This window comes from Festucalex cinctus, chromosome 5 (assembly GCF_051991245.1).
Source record: "Festucalex cinctus isolate MCC-2025b chromosome 5, RoL_Fcin_1.0, whole genome shotgun sequence".
NCBI lineage: Eukaryota > Metazoa > Chordata > Actinopteri > Syngnathiformes > Syngnathidae > Festucalex > Festucalex cinctus.
In genome coordinates, this window is record NC_135415.1 from 14,968,702 (window position 1) to 14,981,078 (window position 12,377).

Sequence of the window (12,377 nt, forward strand, 5' to 3'; positions counted from 1 at the left end):
TTTATTGCTTGTTTGTCAAAACTAAAATCACATTAAATTTAAATCAAAATATTGAGGGGGAGGGGGCCAAAAATCAAAATGTGTTTATTTTTCAACAATGTTTCGCCCTTATATCTACGACAACAGGACCCAACCACCCCCCCCCCCCCCCAAAAAAAAAAACAAAAACAAAAAAACAAAAACAAATTCAACAAATTCATGAAATTGACTCATCGCTGCTTGGCTTTAATTATTGTTACATCATGATTCAATTTCTATTTAATTGCAGTTTTCCTTTTGTATTAGATTAAGGCACAACCATTCCAACAAAGAAAGTTTTCTTGAAGCGTCATCCATGGACCAGGAAGGCACGTTTTTCAGGCTACGTCGATCGACTCCACATTTGCTCATTTTTTACGCTCCTCAATCTGCTCCACCTCGCTGGACTCGTCCACCACTTTGCCGTTGACCATCGTCTGAGTGACCACCTTGACGATCTTCCTGGTGCGCACGTCGGGGTCTTCTGGGGAGGGGGGGGTGGAAACAACTTGTTTAGCTTAATTCGTTTTATGACATTTCTTTCATTCTGTGTTTTCATACAAAACAATTCTAAAAATTTGGGGACTTACTTTTCGGAGGTGGGGCGATTTCTTTCACCCTGCATGACAAGAAACTCAGTCAGAACCAGTTTTTGTTTTTTCCCCATCACCTCTCCCTCACGCCACGACAGTGAAAGCGTCCTTACATCTCCTCTCCCTCCAGCAGCTTCCTGTAAGTGGCGATCTCCATCTCCAGGTTCTGCTTGATGCGCAGTAGCTGCTCGTAGTCGGTCTTGTGGCGCTGCATGTCCAGGCGCAGCTGCGACAGCTCGTCCTCCAGCTGCACCAGCGTCGCCTGCAAGCGCTCCATCTCCACCGCGTACTTGTGGCCCGTCTCTGCCAGGTTGCCATCCAGAACGCACACCTGGGAAACACACAAGCCAGGTAATAGTTTGTATTAGCAGGCAGTGAAGCCGTGCTACTCGTGGGTTAAATTCGCCACGCTGGACTGATGTCGGTGTAAGATGTGATCGGGCTGCCAGATCGTATCGGGGTCGCCGAACGAAAGCGTCCCGCTACGGGATTGGCTGGAAATTATCCCGTTGACGTCAAACATTGGAAAGAAAATATGAAAGATGTGATTTAAATAACAAGATATACAGACTGAAATTGTAAACATGTAAATAAACCTAAGAATATAAACGCAAAATATATTGAATGAATAATAAAATAGATTGACTAAATGATAAATACACAAAATTACTGTCTCAGATGTGACAAATATTGTCAGTTTAGATTGTTAACCTGTTCCTATTATAATTAAGACTGTTTAGCTCTGAAGAGCTAAAAAACGAAGCTGACTTCATTAGAGCTGCTGTACTGACGTCACCAGTAAGCGTGAAGGCTCTTCAATCTATTTTTTTTTTTTTTTTTTTTTTAACTCTTAAAGTATCATGCTTTTATATTTTTAGGTTTATTTACGTTTTTACAATTTTATTCCATACACTTTGTTATTTTGAACAATTGTAAATGAACCACAATATCCGGACAGTCCTATAGAGTGACGTCATCTGCAGGCGACCCCGATACAGTCTGGCAGCCCTATCACGTCTGACACCGACACCGGCTTGCGTGGGTATGCAAAAATACCAAAACTTAGTCAAGTCTGCCCATGCGCAGATTTCGATGCCTCCTTATGCCAGACTTGGCATAAGGCACAAATACAGTACAGAGCCCTATGAGTCACTGTGAATGTTCACCATGCAGTGACCTCTCAGCAAGGTTATTTTAGTTAACTAAAACTAACGAAAAAGATAAAATTAAAATTCAAAAACAATTTCGTTCATGAAATAAAATAAAAACGAAAATGCTTTTTAAAAAAAAACGAAAACTACATTTTATGTTTACAAAATTAACTAAAACTATAATTATCGCATAAATCCTTCGTCTATAATTATAACAAAAATGTCCTTTGTTTTAGTCTTTGGTAATTAATTTAAAGCTTGAGCCTTTAGGGGGTGATTTTAAATGCAATTTTAAGTCGATTTATTTTGATATTAACCAGAATAAGGACGTTTGAAAGTGTGTCACCCAGAAGTGACATCATTTAGCAGCAGCCAATAGAAAAGCACCTTCAGATGACGTCGCTCCCATGGAGTTTTTTAAATATTGCGCACAAGTAATACTCGTTAAAAATAAATAAAAATAAATAAATAAATAAAATAAAATGAATAATGAATCTAACTAAAACTAAACTAAGGCTAGACGTTTATTAAATAACTGAAGCTAATACAAACTAACAGAACCACCCTGAAAACTAATTAAAACTAACTAAATTTAAAAAACTAAAACTCAAAACGAAATAAAAACAAACTAAAATGAAAATTCCAAAACTATAATAACCCTGCCTCTCAGTAAACAGACAAGGCACCAACTGCCAACACCATGATATCATTGTGATTAATAAGGTCCGTGTGTGTGTGCTGAGCAAACACTACTCATCGACTGTATGAGTCTCCATGCATCACGACTGTACTACTCTTAATTGTTTGCAAGGTGTGTATGTCACCGTTCGCCTTTTATAACTCCAGTATCTAACTTGTCACAATGATTGATTATAGCGCAATGAATGTCACCATGCAGCTGAGTACATTTTACGGTGCGACAAATAGCTCAGAAAAGGCCATTTAAATGCCACCGTTGGGTTTGCACTGTGCTCATTTTTGTATCAGTAAATTAGGGCTGGGATCAATTTTTGTGGGATTAATAGGGACAGTTACCTGCTTGCGAAGACTGTCAAGTTCCACCTCAAGTGCCTGCAGGAAACGTCGCCTCTCGCTCAGCTCGCTTTGGGCGCTTCGGAGCGCCTCGTTGCTCTCCTTTACCTCCGACTGCACAGCATCCAGCTACACACATACGCACAATAATTGAAGTAGATAAATAAACTGATCTTTCATATTAATACATGGTTTTATTTGTATATTTTAGCGTGAGCCTAATCTGTAAAACAAAACACGTATATATGAGTCTGATATTTATTGGAATACAGATTAATTTATTTATTGTCTTTGTTAAAAAAATAATACATGTTAAATTGTAATCACTATATTGAGGGGGAAAAAAACAAAAAACAATCACTTCCATTTACTCCAAACCGACTGACCTTCTTGAGGTACCAGGCCTCGGCCTCCTCCTTGTTCTTGCGTGCGATGCCCTCATACTGGACCCGCAGCTCGGCCATGATGGCGCCCAAATCCGGGCCCTGGGCAGCGTCCACCTCCACGTTCACCTGCTCGTTGGCCAGCCGGACCTTCAGGGAGCTTTTTTCCTGAATAAAAACGTGAACGAATGCCCATCAGCCAATTCTGATCAATTCAAATTTTGCACTTTAGATTTTTTTTAAACAATTCTCTGTTACTTGTGAAAAATATTTGCATATTTTATGTCTTTCTAGAACACTGCACGATGGCGCCAAAACCCTGGCCTAATAGTAATTGGTCTCAAGGAGGTACTGCATGTTGAAGTGATACATCAGGACTGACAGGCAATACAACGAAACTAAATTCAGCATAATGGTCAGTATTTTTCATAATTATTATTTTTTTATTTGTTAACATGCCGAAATATATAATAATATATCTTTACATGAAACTGGTCGGTGTGAAAAAGGTTGTGTACCACTGTGCTGCGCAGAAAAATATCAATGATGTCATCAATTAACTTCATGATCTTGTAACTTTACAAGTTTTCTAAAAAAAAAACAAAAAAATATAGCTCTTAATTAAAAAAAATAAAGCTTTTATCTCTACACACAGCCATGCGTGTCATCTGTTACATAAGCCATATTTGTTTAAAGGTAAGATTGTAAGATGACTTTTGGGATAAGCACAAAATATGTTGAATATATAATCAATTAATATATGAAATTATTTAAAACAACAACAACAGAGCATTTGGTGTGCATCATATACCGACGTTTCACTTAAGTAGTTTGCACTACTACATTATGTTTTCTGGCCTTACATGCTGGAGGCTGATTGGCCACCAAGCGGTTATTCTTGCATTGTGTGTCTACTTTCCCTACTTGAAGCTGTGGCTGATGTTTTTTTTTAAGGCTTCACCTCTGTCCAAACAGTGCCAGCTGTGTCACCGATAGCAAAAATAAACACGAGGGGATGCTTTTACAACCACTACGCCAATGGCCCACACGTATTTGTACTAAATGGACATCCTCTTGGCAAGTCAGAGATTGCAAAGTCAATCTAATGCATTTTATGGTTCCTTATAGATGGTAATGACCAAAAGGAGACATACTGTACACTAGCACTCTGAGAAACAATTTTAAGATGCCCAGTAACCACAATAGCTCCGAACACTAATGCCATGGATACATTCTAGCATGAGAGAACTCATTTTAACTTTCATTTCTTAATAATCCCATTTATATCATCATCATTAATACATATTCAATAAACAGTGGTAAAGTATCATGGAGAAGTGCCGGGAGATTGAATCCATAAAAATTCCAAACAATCCAAAAGTCTGACCTCATCGTGGTTCTTTTTGAGGAAGTAGAGCTCCTCCTTGAGGCTATCCAGGTCCCCTCTCAGCGTGGAGATGATCTGGTCGTGGTCGGACTTGGCTCGCCTCAGGGCCTGGCAGTCGCGCTCTACCGACTGACACAAGACAACCTCCGCCTCCCACCTAGACAGACAGAAACGTCGCAATAGTGATACTTGAACAGATTCCATATTAATATACAGTATGCCAATTGTATGACTGGAGCAAAAGAACCATATTGTACTGTATGTATGTAGTAACGAGTGAGTGAGTGAGTGAGTGAGTGAGTGAGTGAGTGAGTGAAAAAAAAAATCTGTGCGTGCTGTCAAGTTGCCATGGGAGTGACATCATGCAGCCGACAAATTCGCCCAGCCCTGTCTGCGACCACAACCCCAATTCCCCCCCCCCCCCCCCCCCCCCCCCGCCTCTCCCTGCTCTACGATTGGCTGGAGGGGAAAACAACTGTCTGTCCACAGAAACTTCCCGCTGTTGACAAAACAAACACAAAATGGCAACAAAAAAAAACTGGGGGAGGGGGGTCATGTGTATACATCCTGTATTTATGTAGTGCATTTTCCTGAGTGCAAACGGAAGAGTGTGCCTTTAAAAAAAAAAAAAAAAATGAATAAAATATTACAAAAAAATACTCATGCCATGCTATGACCACATCACTTAAAATGGCTGCTCCAAAGAAAATGGCCCACTTCCTGTACAATTTTGCACACGTAATGGAATGTTTCAAATGGTCGCACTCTGCCGCTGTCATTTCGCACACTGGCGGAAAAGTCGTTAATTCACGTCGCTTGGCAATCTGGCGCTCCCGTGTGAAGACGACGACTGCAGCGCGTGTTTGTGCGTGTGTGCGTGTCTCACTTGACCCTGAAGTCGTCGGCCGCCAGCTTGGCGTTGTCGATCTCCAGCATGATGCGGGCATTCTCAAGTGTTCTCTTTCTCACCTGAGGGAGACATGGGTTAGAATGATTTGTTACCTGCGCCAAGAAAGTTGGCAACATGAAGAACACTTTTTGTGCAAATCTGGATGATATATAATTTATTTAATGTTTATGCATTTGGTGCTGATCCAAATTAGATTATTTTTTTTTTGCATTGGTGTAGGTTTGAGATCACTCTTATCAAATATTGTAATGGTACTCGTTGGTAGGTAGGTAGGTAGGTAGGTAGGTAGACTGGTACACGGGTAGGTAGGTAGTTCAAAAGGTTGTTAGGTAGCTACATGGGTTGGTAAGTATGTAAATAAATATTTGGGTTAGTAGGTAGTAGACTGGTACACGGGTAGGTAGGTAGTTAAAAATGTTGTTAGGTAGCTACATGGGTTGGTAGGTATGTAAATAAATACCTGGGTTAGAAGGTAGGTAGGCAGTTAAAAAGGTTGTTAGGTAGATACATGGGTTGGTAGGTATGTAAATAAATACTAGGGTTGGTAGGTAGGTAGGTAGGTAGTTAAAAAGGTTGTTAGGTAGCTACATGGGTTAGTAGGTACGTAAATAAATACTTGGGTGGGAAGGTAGAAGGCTAGGTAGGTAGGTAGACTCGTACACGGGTAGGTACAGGTAGTTAAAAATGTTCGGTAGCTACATGGGTTGGTAGGTATGTAAATAAATACCTGGGTTAGAAGGTAGGTAGGCAGTTAAAAAGGTTGTTAGGTAGATACATGGGTTGGTAGGTATGTAAATAAATACTTGGGTTAGTAGGTAGGTATGTAGACTGGTACACGGGTAGGTAGGTAGGTAGGTAGGTAGGTAGGTAGGTAGGTAGGTAGGTAGGTAGGTAGGTAGCTACATGGGTTAGTAGGTACGGAAATAAATACTTTGGTGGGAAGGTAGAAGGCTAGGTAGGTAGGTAGACTCGTACACGGGTAGGTACAGGTAGTTAAAAAGGTTGTTAGGTAGCTACAAGGTTGGTAGGTACGTAAATATATACGTACGTAGGTAGGTAGGTAGGTAGATAGGTAGGTAGGTAGTGATAGAGATAGATAGCCTGGTAGGTAGATTGGTAAGGTTGGCAAGCAGGTAGTTTGGTAGATAGCTTGATATATATGTAAGTAGATAGTTTGCGAGATTGATTGTAGGTATATAGGTAGTTGGATCAGTAGGTTAGCAGATACATGGGTTGGTAGATAAGTAGATATATACTGTATTGGTAACTAACTAGGAAGGTAGGTAGATAGAGTGCATAGTAGGTGGGTGGGGAGGAAGCTAGACAGATAAGTCGTTAGGTAGATTGATGAGTAGGTACAGTAGGTAGGTAGATCGATGGGTAGGTAGCGAAGTAGGTAGAGAGGTTGTTAGGTAAATGCATGGTTTGTTAGGTAGGTAGATACAGTACATGGGAGAATAGGTGGGTAGGGAGATAGGTGGGCAGGAAGCTAGACAGATGGTTAAGAACGTTGTTTGGAAGATTAATGGATAAGTAGGTCGATCGATGGGTAGGTAGGTTGGTAGGTACATTGATGGGCTGTTTAGTACGTGGGTGAGACTGGTAGTTATGTTTTGTCCCCATTTTGTGTTGTTTCCCCAGGGGCACCGTCCAAGGGCCTGCCTGACCTCCTGTCCGATGGCGTGCGCCTGAGCCATCATGTTGTCCACGTCGTGTCCCTTGGGCTGCCTCTCCGCCATTAGCTGTTTGATTTTCAGCTCCAGCTCGGCGTTGGACTTCTCCAGGGAGTGGACCTTGTCCAGGTAGTTGGCCAGACGGTCGTTCAGACCCCGCATGGTCTCCTTCTCGCTGGCCCCCGCACCCAGCCCGTTCAGGGACAGGCTGGCCCCCAGCAGTTGGAGCCCGTTGCCCACCGATATCGAGCGGGACAGCGAAAAGGTGCCGGCCGTGGACGCGGCGGCTTTGGAGCGACCGCCGCCCCGGGCGCCGTCCCTCACCGACACGCTGGAGAAGGACGGCTGGCGCGTCGAGTAGCTGCGCATGGACAGCGTTGACGCCATCCTCATGTGATTTCTACACAAACAGCCCAGAGTTACTACTTTGCCTTTACTTTCAATAACACTTGTGTGCAAACTCCATTTTTCAAACTTAACCCAAGATTTATGAAACCCTAACACTTGCCTCGAAAACTATTTTTAAACCCTACTTTGAAACCATAAACTTGGATTCAAAACATGATTTGAAACAGAAAATCAAAACCCAGACTAAAAACCCGAACTTTTGTTGAAACCTTGCTTTAAAACTCTAACCATAGCATGAAACCCTATTCTTGAAACCGTACTTTGAAACCCTAACACTGACTTGAAACCATAGCCACTGCTTGAAACCCTACTTGAAACCTGAACCCAGGCTAGAAACCCTAACTACAAACCCTATTCCTAGATTGAAACTGTTTCGAAGCTGTCCTCCTGTCTTGAAACCTTACTATGAAACCCTAATTCTTCTGTGAAACTCTAACACTTGCCTTGAGACCCTATTTTTTTTAACATTAAAATGGCTTGAACCCCTGTTTTTAAAACCTACTTTCAAACCTTTGTGCTAACTTAATCTTAATCTTAAAATGTTGCTGTGAAACACTAACCTTGGCTTGAAACTCTATTTTCAAACCTTACTTTGAAACATAAAGGAGCTTGATAACTTATTTTGAAGCCCTTAAGTTTAGTCACATAAAAAAAAAAAAAAAAAATATATATATATATATATATATATATATATATATATATATATATATATATATATATATATATATATATACACCAACTTGTAACCCACCCTGCACAGTATATTACTCTAAAAATCACTCTTAATATACTACTGTATTTCTGTTACTTCAAATCCCATTATTGTCAATTTGCCAGACTTACGTGACTGCTGGTGCTGCGGATCTGCTGGCCGTTTTCCCGAAAGTGTCCTGGCCGTGGGAACCGGGGCTGTGCAGGTGAGTGTGGCTGCACGGAATCGCCTCTCTGTCCCTAAAGGGTGGAGACTTATGAGGAAGAGGAGGAGGAGGAAGATGAGGCAACACGACACCCTCGAGGTGGAAAAAGTTGCTTACCTAAATGCAACCTGTAAAAGTAGTTGATTGGTAGACGGGAAAAACGTGAATTAAATTAAAACTGGATTGAAATTTGCGGAAAGCATTTCGAGATGGAAGCGATGCACACGTGTGGTCTACTTTGCCTCCGAACTGGTACTGGTAACCTAAATGGCAAACGTACTCTGTACTTAAGTAGAAGTATAGATACAAATCTTGTTTCACCATAGAAATAAATGGAAATGATTTTAATCCATTCCTTCTTCCCCCAAAAAACAACAAAAACATTTGTTGTGTTGTTGTTTTTTTTTTTTTAAATGCTAAAAATATCACCAATTGCACCTTATAAATATATACTGCACAGTAATGGCATCATTATGTAGAATTAACCTTCTTTTGTCACATTTTCTCATTTACTTCAGTGTACGTTTTGCTGATGCCTGCCTCGGCCACTAGGGGCAGTCTGAGAGATGGAGGAATATACAGCACTGTACATGGACTTCTATACAGTATAGACATCCCACCTATTCTCAGCTCCTCGCAGAGGATAAAGTATATCACTGTGAGTATTGTATTGAATGTCTAAATGTGTTGCTGCACTGAGTTCAAATTATGTTTTAGCATTATGCTAAAGCTAAATAGGATTACAATAATTAAAACATGTTTTGATAGGCTCACTTTCTATTTATATTAAATTGAAAATGTTCATTAACTAATAAAAAAGTAAAAATGTATTCTTATCAAACTTAAGTTATTAAAAAATAGTAAAAAAAAAAAATAGTTTAGATAAAATTGAATGAGATTTTCTATGCATTTACAGTATGTCTATTTGTAGGGTATTTAAAATATATTTTATAATGAAAATTATTTCCATTTTCACCAGAGCGGCAAGGTCTCTAAAGCTCCCTTGCAACATAGAGACAAAAATCGACAAACAGCTGCTTCAAACTCCAGAAACTCAAGTTGAGGCACTCTTAAGTTGAGCTACTCTTAATTAATTAATTTATTTATTTATTTTAAACGTGGCATCCGCTGAGATTGAAAAAAAAAAGTAACAAGCCTCTTTTAACAACATACGTAGAAAGTACAGATGTCTGCTCGGTTGTCAAACATAGGGAGTCAAAGTAAAAAGGGATCCAAATTAAATACTCAAGTAAAATCACTTTAAGTATGGTAGCAAAGTACTTGTCCAACAATGTCCCTGCACGATGGGGATGTGAGAAGCGGAACCCTGGCCACGGCAACAAAGGCGCCAAAGAATGAGGAGAAAGCAAAGACCCCTGAGAAATGAAAGGGCGTTCCCCAGCCTGAAGTGGAGAGCAGGTTTTGCCTGCACGAAGCAATCACGCAGCCATGTTGACTCTTGTGTGTTCAGCCCATATTGACTTACACTTCCTGTAAGCTATCCCCCATCACAAAAGGGATTTACCATACTGGATTTAGCAATAATCTTTTGCATATAATTTACTGTATTTAACAACATGAGAGGGAATAAGCTAATATCATTTATGGAAAAAAACATTTCTTGTACTTAATATATTAAATGCACTCTTTTTGAATGTATTTCATAAATTAACTAAAAGTATTTATGTAATTAATGATCACTGCTTAGCTACAGAAACAAGTGAACCCTGATTGGTTGTTAGATGTCATTTTCAGTTGACAGCAAGTGGCAAAATGGTCGCCTCCTGAGACGTCTATTTTCATTTATTGTGTTATTTTCCCATCAGAAGATGCAATAAATTAAAAATGTGTATGTACAACCTAAAATACCTTTTTTTTTTTTTTTTTTTTTTTGTTTTTTTACACTTGGCGTGAGAGTACAGTGAAAAAAAAAAGTGTGTGATACCCATGTAGAGTCTCCAGGGAAGAGATTGTATGACCGTGACTGACTGACCTGGTTCAGTGACTCACATACAGTAACTTCCATTATACTCGATCCCTTCCACACACATTTCTTCTATTCTTGACTTGAGTTAGTCAGAGCAACTAAATACTCGACACCAAATAAAAATGAGAATCCTCTTCAAGCATTTCCCCTTTCCAACTTACCTCTTAAAGTGCCCACACTGCATTAAATATTCAGGTAAATAAACAGAACCCTTGATTACAATTTATTATTAAAATATATTTAAAAAATAAAAAATAAAAATAAAGATGCCTTACATTTAATACCTGGTACTCTCTGAAAATGACAAGACCAAAGAAAACGGTAACAAGCAAACTACTTCATGAGGAAATGTTGGCTGATAAAGGTGGGACATAAGGAGCTAAAATTCAAGACTATTTCATTTTCACGGAGCAGGATGTACTGTGCAAATACTGCCCCCTTGTGCGTAAAGACACTACACCACAGATTTGTTAAAAGAAGACAGTTACCGGTATAAACTTAATGGTGTGGGGTTTTTTTTAGTTATTTTTCGATTTTTGTGTAATAAAGAATTCTGTGTCTAGCATATGTGAATTATTCATGTTATTGATCAGATTTTTTTTAACGTATCATACTATAGAGCAGGGGTGTCAAACTCATGTTTGCTCAGGGGCCACATGGAGGAAAATATGTTACCAAGTGGGCCATATCAGTAAAATAACGGTATATAACTTAAAAATGATTGCTGTCAATTATATGCAGATTTTCGCTGTTTTTGTGCCAGTCCTAAATTACGGAGCTCAACTGTAATCATATTGTCCCAAAAAATAATACAAATGCAAATGGAACGTGGCAACACTGAATTCTGGACGTGTTAAATCTACCTGTTGTGCATATATATTGTTCCCAGAATGCATCGCATGGCACAGTTAATGACATTAGACGCTAATGCTGTCATATCTGTTTGTGTTACCAGTAATTTAATTTGTGTCGTATTTAACACGTTTGTCGGTCTATGATTAAGAAAAATAAAATAATAATAATAATAATAATAATAATTAAACAAACCGCAACTTTAACTTGTGTGTAAAATAATGACATCCAGGCTCATCTGAGGACTGCTTGTGAGGTTACAACTTTTATATATTTTGATCATGGTTGGCTGATTAATTAGTCCGCCATTACAATTTTTTTTTTTTTTTTTTTTTAACTTTACAAAATTATCTCGCGGGCCGGATTAAACCCCTTTGCGGGCCTGATCCGGCCCGCGGGCCTTATGTTTGACACCCCTGCTATAGAGTGATAGCAGGCGGCTGTGTAACGTTTGCAGCAGAATCTGTGGGGAGGGGGGTCTGACGCACGCTCAGTCGTATCCCAGATTTCTGTTCTTACCTCAAGACAGTAAGTCGGCCAGGCTGATATCTTGAAAAATTCGTCGGTCAAGGCAGGGCACTTGTATCTCAAGGCACAACTGCAGCCATATGTGATATAATGAATGAATTAATCAGTTAGGCAGTTATGTCATTCATGACAGCAGCCACCTTTAACAAAAGAAATAAATCGATCAAGTAAACAAGTAAAAAAAAAAAAAAAAAAAGTTGACGGCACAGTTCGGTTTTTTTTTTTTTATCATATAATGAATGTGATTAGTGTGCAATCAGGGGTTTATTCAGTAGCGCGGGGAAGATCCTGAGCCTTAAATGCTGGTTTTCAGCGTTTGATGCTCCGACGCTGATTTTGTTTTGTGCCGTGTAGTGCTGGCAGGTGGCCCAAAATTGCGTGGAGAAGATCAGCGTTCCTCTTCTCGGCAAGATGGCCGCTTTTGTGCTGACGTTAGCGTGGCGCTAATTGTGACTGATGATTACAGCACAGAGTTTCAAAGAGTGACATCAGTCAGGCTACTTTTCTGGAATTACAAACAAGGTGAGCTTATTTAATG

At 39.6% G+C, this 12,377-nt stretch overlaps 2 protein-coding genes across 7 annotated transcripts in view; one reads left to right on the forward strand and one right to left on the reverse strand.

Moving 5' to 3' along the window:
* ptgs1 (prostaglandin-endoperoxide synthase 1) overlaps nt 1-12,377 on the forward strand; it is a 58,966-nt gene that overhangs the window by 30,245 nt on the left and 16,344 nt on the right. For 3 of the 6 annotated variants that reach the window (XM_077520780.1, XM_077520783.1, XM_077520784.1), the window contains 6 exons: nt 286-483; nt 745-962; nt 3,472-3,592; nt 7,116-7,540; nt 8,393-8,472; nt 8,991-9,130. In XM_077520780.1, the coding sequence (XP_077376906.1) occupies nt 9,005-9,130 (126 nt within the window). In that variant the 5' untranslated portion in view covers nt 286-483; nt 745-962; nt 3,472-3,592; ... (1 more) ...; nt 8,393-8,472; nt 8,991-9,004. Of the gene's footprint in view, nt 1-285; nt 484-744; nt 963-3,471; nt 3,593-7,115; nt 7,566-8,392; nt 8,473-8,987; nt 9,131-12,193; nt 12,362-12,377 lie in introns of those variants that run through there. The other 3 variants (XM_077520781.1, XM_077520782.1, XM_077520785.1) reach the window with 3 other exon arrangements.
* Nucleotides 217-8,546, reverse strand: krt1-c5 (keratin, type 1, gene c5). Its single transcript, XM_077520799.1, has 9 exons — nt 8,399-8,546; nt 7,142-7,547; nt 5,451-5,533; nt 4,565-4,721; nt 3,181-3,345; nt 2,798-2,923; nt 725-942; nt 609-637; nt 217-502 (listed from the first exon to the last, which is right to left on the reverse strand). The coding sequence occupies exons 2-9, from the start codon at nt 7,538-7,540 to the stop codon at nt 387-389; spliced, it is 1,293 nt and encodes a 430-aa protein (XP_077376925.1). The 5' UTR covers nt 7,541-7,547; nt 8,399-8,546; the 3' UTR covers nt 217-386.